At 37.8% G+C, this 19591-nt stretch overlaps 2 protein-coding genes across 3 annotated transcripts; one reads left to right on the top strand and one right to left on the bottom strand.

The window, feature by feature from the left end:
* Positions 1-6520, top strand: LOC123767684 (protein Star). The gene is made up of 6 exons (XM_069317150.1): positions 1-202; positions 1758-1960; positions 3338-3532; positions 4445-4528; positions 5049-5213; positions 6207-6520. Exons 1-6 carry the CDS (start codon positions 1-3, stop codon positions 6372-6374), a joined length of 1017 nt encoding a protein of 338 aa, XP_069173251.1. The 3' UTR covers positions 6375-6520.
* A 171-nt stretch (positions 6521-6691) lies between these two features.
* LOC123767678 (45 kDa calcium-binding protein) lies at positions 6692-19058 on the bottom strand. Of its 2 annotated transcripts, XM_069317148.1 has the most exons (7): positions 18862-19058; positions 17195-17354; positions 16103-16242; positions 15386-15499; positions 13822-13971; positions 12602-12765; positions 6692-10987 (listed from the first exon to the last, which is right to left on the bottom strand). In XM_069317148.1, the coding sequence occupies exons 1-7, from the start codon at positions 19025-19027 to the stop codon at positions 10811-10813; spliced, it is 1071 nt and encodes a 356-aa protein (XP_069173249.1). In that variant the 5' UTR covers positions 19028-19058; the 3' UTR covers positions 6692-10810. The 2 variants fall into 2 exon arrangements, with proteins under 2 accessions (XP_069173249.1, XP_069173250.1); XM_069317149.1 differs by lacking the exon at positions 16103-16242 and having other exon boundaries at positions 17244-17354.
* Positions 19059-19591: the final 533 nt, after the last annotated feature.

Raw genomic sequence — 19591 nt, 5'->3', positions numbered from 1 at the left:
ATGGTGCGGGCGTTCTTGACGGAGCGGCAGCAGTCCAGGGTGCTGACGACGTGGCTGACGGGGCTGACGCTGGCCACGGTGATGCACCTCTTGTCCCCGCGTCTTGAAGCTCCCCAGTGTGTGGTGCTGGAGGAGGCTGAGGGCGGTCCAGCTCCTTCCTGTAATGCTACAAACTCACTCCCCACTTTTACCAACAGCCACAGTGAGTACTCAATCTAACGTTGCCCTTGGGAGGTGGTGATCTTTGGGGGGTTTAAATACCCCGAAATTACCATCTCTTTAAGGGTCTGAATTTGGTGCAGTGGGTTAAAGGTGTACCAGTTATGCCAGTTGCTGTAAGGCTTCTGTGCTGACTAGGGTTCGAATCTCCTGGTGGGAAAGTGTTCTAAAGTTGTATAACTTCTCTTGCGTGTTTAGGCAAGTAGTGCATTTAACGTAGCTAATATATTAATTAATAGGTGTGGTAACTGTGCAAGTCTCTAGTTGCATAGACACGCACAACTAGTGTGTTGTGCGTGTCTATGCAACTGCTAGGGGTACTTAAAGGTCAGCCCGGGTTAAGCACCCACAGACACTTCAAGAGCTTATCTTTTTCCAAAGACCACATTCACTCCAAAAATCTACCACCTGTAGGTGGTAGATTGACTCTCTGTAACCCTGATTACTGTATTTAGCTTACCAATTATAGTATGCAAGCTTATTATTGCACAACGACTTCGGTCATCGTGGTGCAGCTAATAAATAAATAAATGTTTATTTAGGTAAGGTACACACATACAAGAGATTTTACAAAGATTGATGGATTTATAGATAGAGCTAGTACATACAATGCCTAAAGCCATTATTACGCAAAGCGGTTCAAAGGGTTTCGGGCTATGAGAAAATCAGTGGAGCATGGAATTAACAAGTATGTGGGCTCATCTTCCTCACGGCCCTTACCTTGCGGTGATTTCAGGGGTCAAGGTCCCCGCGGCCCGGTCTCTGACCAGGCCTCCTGGTTAATGGACTGGTCAACCAGGCTGTTGGACGCGGCTGCTCGCAGCCTGACGTATGAATCACGTCTGATTCATACTGAGTTTCTCCCATTCTTACTAGTATTGTGGCCCCTACTGATTTTCTCATCATTATCATAAATTTCCGCAGGTGTTAATTCTTATTAAATTTCTGCAAATTTATTTCTTGTTTGGTGTTCATGGGTTCTATTACACCTATCAAGGAAAAGTTTCAGATCAAGATTAGCATTTAGAAACAAGGTTTTGTACATGTAGATAGCACATGAGTGTGTGTGGAGTGATCGAGTGTATGTTTAGCATGTTAAGGGCCTTAAATAGAGGGGCTGTGTGTTGTCTGAAGACACTGTTATAGTTCTGATAGTAGATTTTTGCCGAGTGATGATAGGCTTGAGGTAATTTGCAGTGGTTGAACCCCATGCCCAGATAACATACGTAAGATAGGGATAGATTAGCGCGTAGCATAATGAGATGAGAGCAGAGTGGGGAGCTTAATATCTGATTTTAGAAAGTATACCGATAGTTTTTGAGACTTTTTTTGCCTCTATGTTGTATGTGGAAGCTGAAGTTCAGTATCTTAATTGTCTATGTATAGGCAAAGAAACTTTCCCTCATATTGCTAATGTTTTAGCTATGTTGTTGTTTTAGATTTAACTACTCAGAACGAAGTGTCCATGTAGCACGGGCTATGGTGAGCCCGTAAGTTTTAGGTAGCTTCCCCTCAGTTTTATTGATAATGACACAAAGGTGTGGTGGAGGCGCTGCTGGAGGGGCCCCTGGAGGCTACAGACAGGAGACTGCTGCAGTGGGTGGCAGAAGGAGGCGGTGGGCGTGTGTTTCCTCCCTCTACTCTTCCCTACAACATCACTGACCACAACGTCGGAGGCTGGGAGGACTCCGGCGTCTGGAAGTTCTACGTCAAGGCCATCAACAGATACTTCGGCAAAAAGGTATTTAGTTCCTCAATAGTGTTAGAAAGGTGTAAAAAATATTAGCATGCTTATTGATACATTCATTTATGCAGTAACATTTTATAGTGTTGTGAAGAGTTGTGTGTTTTGGTGTCAATATTTAGGTGTACAATATGTAGATATACCTCAATATGTAGATATACAATATGTAGTATACCTCTACCCGAGATCAGGATAGCCAGCACTGAGAAATTTTACCTGAATTTACCCGAGGGCCACCATCTATCTAGTGGTTATGAAGGAAACAGGAAGCCGGTGGCTTTTCAAAGGTTCTCAAATTTTTCATGAGATTTTTTCCCTGACTGGATTTTAAATTGCAGTAATGTTTTGGCATTTATGGCTTCGTCGGGTAGGCGGTTCCATGGGTTTATAACCCTGTGGGTGAAAAAGCATCTCCTGTTTTCAGTCTTACATTGTGGCTTGTTGAGCTTGAAACCGTTGTTCCTTGTTTGTGTTACATCTGACCTTTTGAAGAAGTTGTCTGGATCAACATCCTCCAAATTGTTCAGTATTTTGAACGTGTTGATGACATCTGCCCTGCCATGCCTGTTAGCCCTGTGGTCTGTTGTACCTTTTCCAGAGCAGCTATGTCCTTCTGAAAATGAGGTCTCCATCTTTGGGTACAGTAATCCAAATAGGAGCGCACCAGAGATTTATAGTTGAAGCATTACCTTCCTCTACTTATAGTCAAAAGTACGTTTGATTATCCCAAGAGTTTGGTTAGCCTTTCTGACTGTTGCACCCACCTGTTGTTCAACTGTTAATGAGTTGTGGATTTTGACTCCAAGGCCAAGATGTAACACAGACAAGGAACAATGGTTTCAAGCTCAGCGAGCCACAGTGGGTACCGGTGGCTGAGTGGACAACACACTGGATACGTAGTCCTGTGGACCGCGGCTCGATACCCGGCACCGGCGGGACACTATGGGCAGTTTCTTTCACCCTGATGCCCCTGTTACCTAGCAGTAAATAGGTACGTGGGAGTTAGACAGCTGCTACGGGCTGCTTCCTGGGGAAGTGTAACAAAAAGGAGGCCTGGTTGAGGACCGGGCCGCGGGGACTCTAAGCCCCGAAATTATCTCAAGATAGTGTAGTTCATTTATTATGCACCCCATACCCATCTTGTGGGCGGTAGTAGAAAGGGTTACAGAGGCACATAATGGGCTCAGGGACTGAACCCCACAATTCATTTAGCTAAGCAAACTACAATCTTGATGAGCTAGTTACAAAATGCATAAACCGAATCTAAGACACCCAACCCACACTTCTGAAAAATTGCATTGCGGGGTGTATACTTTTCAACCACGTTATTCTGACTTACTCTCTGCATAGCTAAATCTATTCACTTATGTCCAGGAAGGCGGGTTCTTCGTGGAAGCTGGGGCGCTGGACGGAGTGATACTGTCGGCGACGCTGACGCTGGAGCAGAACCAGGGGTGGCAGGGTCTCCTGGTGGAGCCCAGACCGGACATATTCCAGCAGCTCCTAGACAAACACCGCAAGGCCCACGCCGCCAGGTTCTGCCTCTCTGAGAAACCTTATCCCCACCAGGTCACCCATTAGACATTGCTTTTACTTAACGTAACTCACTCTAATTTACCTATTTATAATTGAGATTTATGTGGAATTTATTAGCTTTAAATGAAATCTACTTTTTTATATATACTCATATATATCAAAATCTCATTTATATATATATATATAATATATATATATATATATATATATATATATTTTATATAGCAAGTGTCAGACCGCGAAGGAAGAATTGAAGCAGGAATTTCCTTAAGTACTTTCGTATTTAATAATACATCTTCAGAAGGGTTTTATTACCCTTCACCCTTCTCAAGATGACTTGGACTCCATGGCGATCTCAGATATTTCAGAATTCCTCTGACGTATACGATGTAAACAGATTTCATTTATGATTTCTAAATTATTTCATTTCTCAAACATTAGGAGGCATAGTCTTTTTAGTGCCCTATCTTACACACACTGCTGATGTTATCCAGCCAATGTGAACCACCAAGTCATGTAATTTTTTTAATTTTTTGCAATTTCAAGAGGTTCATATTCATATCACCCAGGTTCATATTCCCGGCACACATCTTATTTACTATTCATACACACCTTGAAAAGCACAATTTGGAGTGTGAGTAGAATTACGATGAAAATCAATTAGTAGCTCCGAGAAGTATTTTAAGCATTACCTATCTTATTTAAAGTCAAATAATTGAGCAAATAACAAATTTATTTGTTATTGCAAATAACAATACAAATAATGGTTATATAGTTATAACAAAATAACATTGCAAATAACAATGTTATATTGTGTCAAACAAAAATAATAACACATTTCATTAGGACATTTATTTCCCCTTACAGCAATTAATTCCTTTGACCTTGTATTGCCATGATCTTGAAGTTGCAGTGGTTCATTGTCATTAAGTATCTATATTACAGACAAGCTTTTGGTTAAGTCCCGACTACTTCAAGCAGAGTGTTGCCTTCAGTGCCGTCTCTAGTCAGCTCCTTGACAAAACTAGTGTTAGTATATGTAATTTTGTTCTATTAGATGACGAGTTATTTCTAGAAGTTAAATGTTAAATATAGAATTATCTCAACATGTCATTCAGGATCATTGATGCCATCAGAGCAGCAATAATGAGATATCATCTTAATTATATATACAAATTTATTGCAATAAGTTTAATGACTCATAAATAGGATAGACCTATATTTATTGTTTTACCTCTAACACTTAAAATTTGGTAAAACTATTTGAGCTTGATATTATTTTGTACATGTTACATGCTGGCTGATGTTCAGCAATTATAACAGTTTTATGTGGATTAACTGGATATAGGAACTGAACAGACTGCAATAGCAAAATTAAGGATTTATTGATAAATGTAGTTGTGAAGAGAAACTGCCAATTCAAGGCCTGTAAGAGATAGTTACTGTATTGCTTTGTGGAGAAATATAAAAAAGATATTTAGGTATCTTGTATTAGGCAGATGGTAGATGCAGTATTATTGTCAAATGATTTGGTATGGTGTGTTGTCAGCCTGAATTGCGGGAGACAGGCAACGTGATGACTGTTCACTGCATCCCACTTGTGACACTTCTGCGGGCACTCCGTATCTCACATGTGGACCTCTTCGTTCTGGATGTAGAGGGGGCTGAGTGGGGCGTTATTGAACTCTTCCCCTTTGACCAGATAACTGTCAATGTGAGTAGCAATGTGGACATTTCATAACTTGACACAGCTGATGTAAGAATGTGGTAACCCATGATAATCTACCTTCCTTTTACTTTTATATGATAATCTAATTGTAAATTTGACATTCTAAAGTTTTGTTAATTGACTAATTTGCAAGATAAGCATATTCTTAGTAATATAATTTGTCAAATGTCACATTTAGTGGCTTTATAAAATATAGAAATACCGTACATGCTAATCAATCATTAATCTGGTCATTTGTATACCATATATATATTATATATAATAAGATGAGGTCATTCCTAATGATTCCTTCAAAATCCATCTCCTTTCTCGATTTTGCAGTTTCTTTAATGTATTAATTTTCCATATTCATGTTACTTAAGTTCATTTCTGTATAATTTTGCACACTATTTTAGATTTCTGCATTTAAATACAGTATATGTTCCAAATTCTCCTGTATATTTATTCAGTTGTCTTAATACATACCTGAATTTACCAGACAGAATTTACTCGACAGAAACAGGAAGTCAGCTTGTCAAAGTCCCCCCCCCCTCCCCCTTAATATTCCTAAGGATTTTTTCCAGATTAATTTGATACAGCTTATTCTCTCAATTCTGTACATTATAAGTTTCAAATTCTGGCTTTACAATCCTACTGCCATATTCTTGAATACCTGTACTGTAATTCTAATTGATTATAAAGAGAGGCCAGACCAAATCTCAAGGAATCCCACTTGTTATATTCAGTCAATTATGATTCATCTTTTAATACTACAATACTCCTTTTCTTGATATAATATGTATGTCAGGCCAAGATCCAGGGCTAAATATTTTCCAATGCCACACTCTTATATATGTATATACTGTGCTGTACTGGTGTGCTCTTACCAGCACACCCATGACACACAATGCACACGATTGTCATGTAACAAAATACTGTATCAAGAACATTTAACTACAGTTCCTGTATGGTGGATTAAGTTAACTTGTTATGTGGCAGATGTTGGCAGTGGAAAGAAAGAAGAAAGGTGATGCTGACAGGGCTGCTTTCATCCAACTAGTACAGTCTAAGGGCTTCACACTTGCACACAGCCTAAGTGAGGATTTTATCTTCATCAGAAACTCTTCCCAAATTGATATTGATCCAGCCTTGTACCTAGTCAATTAGCAATTCTGTTCAGCTCTGTATTTTCTACTGGTGGTATTGCAAAGATGATTCGGTCATATAGGTCCTATTTCTGTCTTATTTTATACAGACCTCGGGAAGATACATTAGCAAAAACCTCATACTGATAATAGATTGTCTTAGGACTGCTTCCCACACAAAGGTAATTTTGCATGATACATTTTTTAAGTAGTTTTCAATATAGTACTGTATTGTATAGTACATTTAATATATACTGAATATTAGTTGATCATTAGAAATTTATAATATTTAGCCACTAAATAATTTTTTATATTAGAATGTAAAATCAAATGTCGTAATCGAAAATCACAGGCTTTAATTAATGTACGGGTAGGAAAAAGAAAATAAATATTGTAATTTTTCTCTCAAACAAGTTAAAATTCCTATCTATGTCTGATATCTTGGCCTTGTGGGTAATATGTTCATCATCCACCCTAGAAAAAAGTTTTATGTTCATATTGAATACTATGACAATTTTCCAGGTAAATACCAATCGTCTGTTCCAGACTTAAAGAATTAGTTGCACCATAACTAACCACTAATACAATGAAAAATACAGTAGTAGTAATTTTGTGATTCTGTCATGACTTTAAGCTCTTAAAGCCCAACATGCAAAATAGATACTAAGAATGTTACAACTTCAATTACAAATAATATTAATTGATGTACAAAGTAGAGGTTTCAAAATTTCCTTTGTAACAAATATTATTCAATATGATACAGACAAAGCAGTTGAAATTGCTTTTAACAAACATGAATTTGAACCAGGCCTAAGTATTCTAATCTCTATTGTAAAATGACACAAAGAAACTAGAACAGAAAAGCAATCACTGACACTCAGAGTGCAGAAATCACAGTTATAATTATATGTTTAGTACTCTGATCTGTATGCATGGACAGAGTAATAGGGTAATACATCCACCGGATTGTATGACATTGTAATTGCAATAATTAGGCTAAGATATTGTAACTCATGGCAGATAACTGTAGGTAATGAATTTTCCAACAGTGACCACATTATTGTAAACTCTGGAGTTTATTGTTTAATTAAGTACTGTACTGCAATTATTATATAACGTGTACTTTTGATACGTATTCATTGTGGAAGTATATGTGCAACTCTAAGTTTATCTGGCTGCCACCATCACTATTTTGCTCCTTTCGGAGATGGGAAGCTTTGGCTGTGATTGCGGTAAAAAATTACTTGGTCTAATTGTGAGGGTGTTCCCATATTTTCTCTCAATTTTCCTGTGTTTATTTAATAGTATTCCATTTTTTTTATATAAGATTGTATGCTTTACCTTGTATGGAGCTCAAAGCATCAGAGCATACAACTGGGAACACCAGAGGCCCATAATCCAAGCTCCAAGGTACTAAACGGTGCCTCAAAAAGCACCACTAGCTAGCTAGCTCTTGACTCAGGCCTACACTGTAATCTCACATATAGGCTAGAGTAGCAGCTGAATGCTGTGTATCTAAGATTAACAAATAAAGAAAGGTATGGAAGTAATACCTAAATAATACACCAAGCATGGAAGTAGTGTCTTATTTACTTAACATCTTTCTGTAAATTATAAATCGTCTATAAACTGTATGGTACTTTACCAAAGTACCATCCAAAGAATGAAAACCATTCTTGTAAAGTATATTCAATTGAGAAAGAAAAAGTGTTGAAATAAGGAAACAAAAAAGGACGAAACCACTAGCAAGGCAAATGGTAAATAAAGCCAGATGATGGGAAAATGGCAATCATAGCAAGAGACAATGTGAAGGTTAAGAAAATAGAGCAGATCACCAATTGACAGAGCAGCAGCAGCAGCGAGTACAAGCAAAGAAAAGAAACTTCGACGAGAAAGAATCATTTTATTCTCCACACAGATGTGGTCTCATGGGTAGTCTTAATTGTAGTACATGCATGGTATTATAAAAAATAATTATGTTAGAGGGAAGCATGAATGTTGAGACTAGTTAGAGAATTTTTTTTGTAAGGGAAAAAAGTTGTACAATAATTTTTTGTTTGCAACAGAATCAAATTAAGTAATTATCAAAAGAAGGTACCAAGCCAGGAAGACTATTTAGCAACATCCGTGTTGTGGGACATTAAAAAACCAGCGTTGCATGTAATGAAGCGCTATTTTCTAGGCGAGCCACATAGCCTACGTGGCTCCCCACAGAAAAGGAATTACAGTATAAGAAATTATTAAAGGCTGTAAGGGTTCCTTTACATTATGTTTAATCTTAAAGTCTACGTAAAAATTATGAAATGAGTTGCAAGACATCAGAGTATTCAGAGGCAGGTATAGTATATATTTAAGCTCTTGGCAGATCTACCATTTAACTTTAATTCTCTTTGGGTGAAAGAGGAAGGAAGCAATACGCTAATAACTCTATTTTCAGTACCTTAACAAACATCAGCTGCTTCATGCAGAAAATAAGCTGGTTATATAATTCTATTAATCCCAACCAAAATGTCTGGCTCCTCAAGAGAATAATAATAACTACTCCAGCAGACCTCTCTTAGTATAGTATAAGCAATTGATAGTATACTATACAGAGTTAGGATACATTTGAAAAGTTAACTTTCAGTACAGTACAATCATAGAATATATTGAGATAACTGGCTGGTGAAAAGTCAATTCTAAAACTGAAATAATTCAGTTGTGTGGAAGAGAGAAGGAAAGACTAGCTATATGAAAATGTATTCATAAAATTCATGTAAATATGTGCAGAAAGTTGTCACAATTAGGATCAAATAAAAGTGAAACATAATTTACACACACACATGTAGTATAGATGTGGTATAAAAAGATGCATAAAAATCAAGCATGGAATGTAATGAACACACTTTTTCTGGTGGCTCTTTAAACCTATCTTTGGTCCCACCAAACCTGAACCCAACACACCAGTGCTCAAAGACCCATCTCTCTCTTCAACCAGGCCCAGAGTCTCGTTTCCTGCAGGTCGGCGTTCAATCCCCGACCGTCCAAGTGGTTGGACGGTCGGACAAAGGGGACACTAGGTGCACCAGATCTCTCGATCATCATCGCCCCTCAACCAACAACAACAACATATCAGAGGTACCTCCAGTCTACAGGCTTGAGACAAACCAGGAGTATACCTGGTTTGCCAACACCACAAACTTGTGGTGTTGACAATAATTGTAGAGGAGACCCAAGCTGGAGTGGGTCAAAGAATTAAGGGGTATCCTAGTCTCTTCAAATTAACTGATGGCTGTATTTAGGTGGAGCAGGTGAGCACAAGTCTATTCCATGGCACTGGGTGAGGGAGTGCACACCCTGACCATATAGGAGCAAGGGCTGCGTCTGGTGTGTATTGATCACGGGTTGGTACGGCTTCATTGCACCCCTCGCTCTACCATCCTCCAGAGACAGTGAATGGTTATGCCGGTCCTTGGGGAAGTTATTAGGGTCCCTGTGATTTTGGGTGACACGGGGGGGGGGGGGGGAAAGTGATGACTTTAGTTGCAGCCTTAGCATGAGGTCAGGAGCCAAGTGGGGTCACATCAACAAATTTTGGGTCCCCGACCAGGATCATGACAGATGACACAGGAGGTCCCGGATCTGGGATCACAATAAAAGGGACACAAAATATGAGAGGCATAAACACAAAAATGAAGTAGTACTGTATTAACAAAACCAAATAAAGCAATGGCCCCCTGGCAGTACATAATAATTAGAGGAAAGCTAACACTACTTGGCTGCAAATGAAAGCAGGTGATGAGCCCAGCATCAGACACCTGGAAGAAGAGTGAGGGAGCAGGCTTGATGAGACCTCGGGTAACCTAACCTGTCATCTTGCGGTGGTCAGACACATCACACTTTCGGCACTTATCCAGCGACAACGATACTTTACTTTGTTTACCTAGGGGGTGCCTAATTTCCCTAGTCTTGTGGTTTATCTCCAATACCCTCTTAAGAATGAACCAGATTCTGGTCCTGGCTCCCGGTAGGTGATGAAAGGGACATGGAGGCCTTGTGTATTAGGTTTGTGCTCGATGGAACCAAAGATAACCTCAGGGAGCCACTGAGGGAGGGGGGGTTCCCCTCTCAGAAAGATGTGTCAAAATCACGCTGTGTGTAGATCCTGATGAGTAACTTGATTAATACAATAACACTTAATATAGATAAATATAAAAATATAAAATTATTTACAAAAACAAAAATAAATATAAAAGTATTACAAGCTATGGAATGATCTCAGTCTATGCATTAATGAATTATGTAAGTACTCAGGACTATACTGTACATACTGTACTGACAAACAGTGCATTTAACAGATGAGTACAGCATGATGTACTATATTTATATGGTGCATACAATAAAACAAACATTTATATTAAATATTAACATGTCAATAAACTCCATTATTGCAGGTACCACTGTGATCAACACAACAAATCAGAATTCATCATGGAAACTCTTAGCTGCATCTACCATCTTGCTCCTCATAAACAGTTCTCTCTGGGCGAGAATCTCGACTAGCGAGAGAACGCCGTCTTGATTGTTGTCTGCGGCGCTCAGTAGATTAATCGCATCCTTCTCTGCATGATGGATATTACGTGGATCTATGTACCTCTGTTGAAACAAGTGAGAATATTAATAGCTCATAAATACTGGCCTCAGGCTGGGCTCGGGGAAGAATAATTCCTGAAACCCTCTCCAGGTATGCTCCAGGTAAGGGCAAGAAGTAGCTGTGATTATTTATGTGGATTATAGACAGCCTAAAATATTATTGGAGTACAGTAAAATATAATGTAAAAGTTACTGAAGGAGGAGGAGTCTTTTAAAGGCTTGCACAGAAATATGAGGTACATGATTATTAAAATTATTAAATGTGATTTCAGTGATTTGTAAATAGGCAGATTCCACTTGCCAACTGAACTACAAGTGTAGTGGATGAATACCATAACCCATCGCATTGCTGTTTATCTCAGGAACATTGGATGAATACCATAACCCATCGCATTGCTGTTTATCTCAGGAACATTGGATGAATACCATAACCCATCGCATTGATGTTTATCTCAGGAACATTGGATGAATACCATAACCCATACCACTGATGCTCATCTCGGGAACACTGGATCAATACCATAACCCATACCACTGATGCTCATCTCGGGAACACAGTGGTTGAAGATTGCTAACTACCATACTTGGCCACCTCAACCTACAATTTAATTTCTATGAAAAACATTCTTCATTCTCTCTCTTTAAATATTTCTGCTTTATATTACTTTCTAACTTTTTCTACTTTCTTCTTGTAATTTATGTTAGTTAAATGTTTGTTATCACATTTCAAGTGTTACTTCAAGTGTCGAGATGCTGATTTGACTTCAAAAAGAAAAACTGAAAGAGGAAAGAAGTACAGTATACAAAACTGCACATTTAATGCTGTATAAAGTTGTAAATAATTATGCGTTATCATTTTAGCCATACAGCAATTACTTGAAAGCATGTTATATGCTCATCATGCCTAAAGAATATTGACCAGACCACACACTAGAAGGTGAAGGGACGACGACGTTTCTGTCCGTCCTGGACCATTCTCAAGTCGATTGTGTGACTTGAGAATGACTTGAGAATGGTCCAGGATGGACCGAAACATTGTAGTCCCTTCACCTTCTAGTGTGTGGTCTGGTCAACATACTTCAGCCACGTTATTGTGACTCATCGTCTGCACCTAAAGAATACACCACCAAAAACAAGACAAGCACTAGACACCCAACCCACGAATCTGAAAATAAAGGCATAGACAGCATTTTGGTCCATCTTGTAGCATTGTGTAAATTAATGATTCCTTATATTGGTAGTTTGGAACAATCTCAGCAAGATAGCTACAAGGAGCCACCAAGGGGCTCCCCCCCCCTCCCCCCAGAAAAAACCATACATACCAAATTATTGGAGAATAAATGTAACGCTGTTATTCAGCACATTGTTATAGCTATAAAAACATAAAAGGTGATTACTACTGCAGTAAGTCAGTAAATAGAGGTCAGTTTGAGAATAAAGTTACTGTTCATATTAGCGTCTTCCTTCTTTACTTACTGTCACTCTTATCTAAAACTTGTCATTCAATAAATATCATCAGAATGTTTGAGCACATATGTAAAACATGCTCCGCAGCACAATATTTAACATATTACCACCCAACATTTAGCTAAGGAATTAAAGTCGACAATGACATACCAATAATTCTCTTCTATCAATCTTGCCATTGTTGTCTTCATCAGCAATTTTAAATTCCTTGAGGCGATCATTCTTGTACTGCTCTACTGTCATGTCATCAGGTACTTCATTCATGTCTGGATCTGAAAACTCATCCTCACTTAATCTGTTATCATTATCGGCATCTGTAATATAGAAAAAAATAAATCGTGAGAGTTTGCTACATTTGCCAGGAAAGCTTGAATTTGTAATAAAATTACCCATCACCTACTATTATGGACTGAGGACCCAAATCCTCTAGAAAATTTTTGACTAAGGCTAAATATAGCCTTGACTCGGCATGTGAGCTCTTCCAAATGCCATTTGAACCTTGTGATTCCCCCCACAAATTTCCTGTGTTCTACAAACTTTTTAAATTATATACTGTACTTGTACTTTTATTTTGGTACTTATTAAATGTCTGCCAACTCCTCATGCATCAAAAGGTGCTAAAACTAAGTATGTGTAAGGTTATGTAACTTACTCTCAAACTAAACTTGAAACATTACGCAAGCTGGAGAATGAAAGTTTGCTGTGTCCTTTAGCTGCCACTATGAGATCAACGAGAGGCCATTCTTGAGCTTCCGTGCCCCTGGGTGTTTACCCTGGGTTCCCCAGGTGTTTTCTCTGGGTTTTCTGGGAGGATACTCTGCCCAAACCCAAATCCTTACCCTGATCCCTTCCAAGTGCTATATAGTCATAATGGCTTGGCACTTTCTCCTGTTATTTCCCTCCCTACCTCTCCGTACTAACAATATGATTCAAGAGGGATGTTTGATAAATCCCTGTTGTGCCCATGTGAAACCCATGCTGTTATGATCATGTCTAGTGGGGCCGAAGCAAATCTTGTCATATAAAACATGTGTGACTTACTCAGGAAATAGCTTTTCATATTCAATCAAAACCTTGTAATTAGGACACCTGTTAAATTATATCTGTGATTTCAAGAGAAACTGAGAGGAAAAAGCAAACTTTTTTTCATGGATAATACAAAAACATGATAGTACAACAGTCTTCTTATCACAGTATGTCAATTCACCAGGAAACTCTTAAACAGACGATACAGTATAGCAAAGTAGTGACAAATATTTCCAAGTAGGATGTGATAGGAATCTGAAATATCTTCAATAATACAGAATACTGTGGCTCTGTAAATATTTAATACTATAAAAATATACCATGTTACTAAATATTAAACTCACCCAGTCTAGCAATGGTTTCCTCAACAATGCTCAAGATAGTTGCATGGGAAGACTCTGGATGCCTAAAGGCCAAAAACTCGTCAATGGTCAGTTGGTCGGGATTGTCACGGGCAGCTTCCGACCAGGCTGCCTTGTCTCTCATGATGGCTTCTGTTAATTAATAAGGAAATAAAAGAGCTACACATTTCAATAAATATTTTTTGTCAATGTGTATTATATTAAATGACAGCAAAATGCAAATTATTTTAGTAGTTGTGGGCTCCTCGAATTGAAGGGAGGTCGGACAAGGTCCTGGCCGCCAGGTATTTAGTGAACGTTCCGAGAGGCTGTCACAGCCGTCTATCTCTTCCTTGTCTTGAGACCTGCGGTGCTCTCGCCTCCCGGGTAAGTTCCTCCTTTTACTTATCTTTGGATAAGTAAATAATAGCTTCAGAGAGTCAACAGGACTTCCCACAGGAGACCAGCACTGAATGTAATGAAATGCCATTCTCAGGGTGAGCCCTGGAGGCTTCTCGACACCCTCTGGTCTGCGGTTTTCATTGTTCAAGAACTGGAATGGTCGGCTGACGGCTCCCCTCCTTCCTCTATGGGGAATGACCATTAACGAGCTGGAGTGCTGGTTGCATGAAGTGTTGATTGTTTGGTTTCTTTCTAGGAGAGTTTTTTTTATCTTTTAGGATGTAGATTGCCCAGGTTCACCGAACAGTAGTCCGATTTGATTCGCCTACCTTCCTGGGTCCTTACTTGGTCGATGGCAATTTGTCATGCTATACTTTAAATGTGCTCATAGGCCATTGCTCCCTGCGCCTCTCTGAGGGGACCAGGTTCTGGCTCATAGTACTCGGTAGGCATAAGAACACTTGTGACTGATGACCCAAACTAAATTAGCACATATTAGTTTAGGTAGCTTCAGGGAGCCGATGGGTTCCCCACAGAAAAGCCCCAACAGGCAAAATGTTACTGTATCTATAAATGAAATCAACTCTCGTCTTCGTGTTTTTGTGTAACAGTAGAGTGAGCGAGCAGCCGAATCGAACAGCCTGGTTGATCAGATGAGCAACAAGGAGACCTGGTCAGAGACTGGGCCATGGGGATACTAATCTTCAGAATCTTCAACAAGTAGCCAACAAATAGTACATACATATAAAGAAATTCACAGGCAAGATGCACATATTGGTACACGATGTTAATATTGCCTGTGTTTTTGTCAGGTCCACTTTTGTTTTAGTCAATGCTATGGATGATGTCTGCATCAATTATTCAGCAAATTAAGCAACACTGGCTAGTAACTGAGTGAGTGACAGTGTGGACAGTTTTCCTGGAGTGTGGTAGTTCTCATTCTTCATTCTTCAGATTTTATTTTTAATATCATTAGCTCTCTTTTTTCTTATACTGTTCCCTATTTTACTCTGACTGATACCTTGCTAAGGAACAAAATTGAGAAAGGAGTAATAATGATGAGGTGAGGCTAGGATAAAGTGATGTGCAATTACGCATCCAATAACTTTAGAAAATGGCAAACTATTCATCAAATGCAGTCAAAATAAAAAATTAACTCACTTACCTTTAAGCTCTCTAGACATTCCTTTGTGGTCTTTCTTATGTTTCTCAATGTACTTATTATCATAGCCATGTTGCTTTAGGAAGTACCTATGGTATTCATCCCAAGACACAACACCTGTGAAAATAATAAGGATACATGTCTAGTACAGTATTTGATAGATCATATTTATAATTCATGAGGGTTCATAATGCAGAAATGAAAGATGATACAATCCAGAATAAGCACATGCCATTCTTCCTGTTTAATAGGGTAGTATACACCTACATATTTACTCCTGACCTATTAACAAAACCTACTGTGTCTACCTTGCTTCATGCAGGTCGGCATTGAATCCCCTGTCCAAGTGATTAGGCACCTTTCCTTTCACCGTCCCATCCCACATCCTTATCCTGACCCTTTTCCAGTGTTATATAGTCATAATATCTTGGCGCTTTCCCATGATAATTCCCTCCCCCTCCAAGTTATAACTAACACGGTACTGTTGAAGTTATTAATATCTGCCCGAAATGCTGTGTTAGTGGCTTGCAAGAATATACCACATAATCACCAATGTATGTACAGTACTTTCACAACCCATTGTACCTTCTTGCATATAAATACTGTACATAAAAATAAATAAATAAATAAATATTAGTATGTACTAAATTCAGATTTAAGGATTACAGTACAGGTATTCTGAATGTTTTTGCCATTACTTTTAAAAAGCAAGTTTCGTACCATTCCTTGGGTCTTGATCAATTGCAGTGAACATGAAGAAGTTTTCTTTGAGTGCTAAGGTGAGATGTTCCTTGATCTTTTTAGTAATCCATGAGGACAATTCCGATAGTTCTAAGAAGCCGTCAGTGTTGCTGTCTGCTCTAATCAATCATAATCAAGAAAACTATGAGCCAATTGAAAAAGTAACCTGTTAATAAACATGAAAATTAATGGAAGCAGAACACAGCATAGGTTATTGTAAAAAAAAAAAAGATTCACAAACCTAGTAACAAATTTCATACTGTATTTAGTTAGTTCATTTATTATGCATTCCATACCCATCCTGCAGATGGTAAAGAAAAGGGAAAAGGGGCTCGGAAACTGAACCTCAAAATTCATTTAGCAAAGCAATCCTCATTGTTAGTACTGTAATAAAACTCAAAACTTGAATATAAGCTTCATTATTAACACTTTTGGGGTCCAGCCTCTCCAAGCATTCCAGACTGTAAATGTTCTGGCCTCCCTGGGGGGTTTGCAACTCACTCAGCGATGTGAAAAATGTTTACAATCATTTAACGTTTTCTAACTTATTTGTTGGGATATAATACAGTAATAAATTTGGTGTCAAAATGTTTGCAAATTAATTGTCTAGAGAAGAGATACAAACCAAATGTGTATGTATTTATAATAGATTTCCGTCTGCTCCGCACGTTGCAAAACATAAACCTACTGCACTTGGCGGGTCCTGCTTAGCTATGTTTAAAATGTATTCTGTATTATTATTATTTCAAGTTTTCTCACTTATTTCTTGGGTTATAGCAATAAATTTGGTGTCAAAATTTTCACAAATGAATTTTTTTTTAGAGAATAGATGCAAAACAAAATTGAATTTATAATAGATTATGCGTGACAGTGATGAATATACGAATATTCATGAATAGCAATCAGATGATGCATTTTACTGTCATCAGAACATTTACTGTTGGCGTACTGATGACACAAAAATGTATCATTGGAATGCGAAAGTGTTATTAATAACAAATTCCGCACTTACAACACTTAATAAATTATTCTTATAATACTCATGAATAAAAAAAAATTACTTGAACACACTTTTTAAAGGTATCTGTCAGCAAGGATATCTGTTTAGCAGCCTCCATACCAGAAGTGTCATCCTTCAGAGCAGCTTGAGCATATTTCTCTGCCTCCTTCTTCACAGCTGCACGATGCTTTGCAAAAACACCTTCACCCGACAAGTCATAGTGAGAGTGAACTGTAAATTAAATACATTTGTAAGTCAAAGTACTCCGGACTGTAAGCGCATATAATCCTGTAGATGTGAATACATGGCATAATTATTATAACTACTCCACACCTTCCTACAGCTGCAATCAATGAAAAATGAGAATTCTCGTATATTAATACTGTATATTATTTATTCTTATAAAGTACTTTAAAGAACGTCTAAAATAAAGCTTTATACTGGAATATGCAGGTAAATATAATACAGTACTTACAAAAATAAAATACATTTACAAACATAAAATAGATTTTTGAATTCTTGAAACCTTTCTTTTTGAGCAGCCCTTTGTTTTCTCCCTTGCTCTTGTCGAATTGAGCCCCACGGTCACAAGCGATTTTTCAAATGATTATCACCTAACTTGTGAAGCATGATATGGAGAGGGGAAAAAAAAATAAAAAAAAAAGACTGCTCACTATGACAATAAAGAGCAGAATGCAAAATTCAACTCTCTTCTTCCTGAGAAATGACTGGATATAACATACAAGCAACAGCAGAAATCCCTCTAACAACCTATTTTACAAACCATTAGATGGCTGAACCACCACCACTACAAAATTCGAGGAGCTGGCTAGCCTCATTTGAATCCCAAGTACCAGAAACATGATTGTGTTTGGACTTCTCTCGTGCTTTCTCTATAAGCTGTCTCATTGCAATGTGTAATCTACACACTACCAGTAGGGAACCCTTGTTCATCATTGCTAACTTTCTCAAAATTCCTGTATCCTTCCAAATCATAGTGCTACTATACACCTTGTTACCTAAGTATTCTAATGCTTCTCATAGTTGTACTTACCTAGTTGTGCTTGCGGGGTTGAGCTCTGGCTCTTTGGTTCCGCAGTTGTGTGTGTACACTGGTACAACCACTGTTCCAATCCTCTAGCATTACAACTATTTCCTGCCTTCAGGTCAAGTCTCTGCAATAACTCCATTCCTTTTTCTCCACAACATTTAATAATATATATATGTATTCAGCTTTCTCACATTTCAGTTTCTTTGCTATGTAATCACCTCATTAATAAATAAATGAGTGTCTTATGATCCTGCACTCTTCTCATACAAGCAAATCCAATCATATTAAAATTAGTACCAATTTCATTACTGTACTTTCATGCATTAGATTTATGAACAATTCTTTCTACCTACTGTACTTCTAATCTCTTTTTCACTATTTACCATTCACCCAGGTGAATCGCCTTCCGTATTCCCATTTACTTTATGACTTCTTTCCAAAAAGATTTCTATTTTCTAAATAATTATCCTTGCATCATCAATGCTGTATGTTTTCTTGTCAAACTTTTTCACAATCTTTAATGTGAATAGATCACAATACAACACTTCTGCAAGTGGCAGAATAAACTCAGAAACGTAATTTTTCCGAGTTGGGCAAATTAAAAATATACAGTATAATGCAATAAACACCTATAACTTTATGGAAATACAAAAAAAAAAGGATGATTCCAAAATGTCAACAACTTACGTGCATTTGATCTTAAGGGAACATGGAACAAGTGAATAAATCCCATGAAAAGCACATATGCCGAAGCAAGGCCCACCCACATCCTGAGTCGCACGTGTAATCTCATATCGCTCTCGATCTTTGCCAGTCTTCTTGTGAATACTTGTAGTAGCATTAATAGCGACATTCTTAATGGTTGTGCGATAAAGGATAAATACCATCTGAAAAAAAATTAAATCATAACTTATGTGATAAACCTAAGGCATCAGTATGATTTATTTATTTATTTTTATGTTACATATCTGATTTCCTTTAAAAATGCTTTTTCAATAGATTAGTATCAGAAACTAACAAACATATTTTTCCTGTATAACATTCTATGACACGTTGACTTCACACACAAATGCTACATAAGAGTACTCACACACAAAATCAGAGATCTCCAATACAATATGAATGAAGCTCCTTTAAAAAGCTTATATAAGAACTAATGAGAAAAAATAAACGGAATGATACTCATCCATTGTAAACACAAGTGATAGGATTAAAAAAATAGCAGATATGTGAAGAATGATTTTACTAAATTTAGTCAAACTTATTTTGCAGAATGATACAATATATACAGTACAAGTAAACAAGGGCAAATGAAAAGCACCTGGTATAAAAGTCAGTAATAAAATATTCACCTTACTGAAGAGCATGGGCCATATCACAGAAAATTAGAGCTGTAGTCTAAATTCATTCTCATATT

This window comes from Procambarus clarkii, chromosome 86 (assembly GCF_040958095.1).
Source record: "Procambarus clarkii isolate CNS0578487 chromosome 86, FALCON_Pclarkii_2.0, whole genome shotgun sequence".
Taxonomy (NCBI): domain Eukaryota; kingdom Metazoa; phylum Arthropoda; class Malacostraca; order Decapoda; family Cambaridae; genus Procambarus; species Procambarus clarkii.
This window is presented reverse-complemented; position numbering and strand designations above follow the sequence as displayed.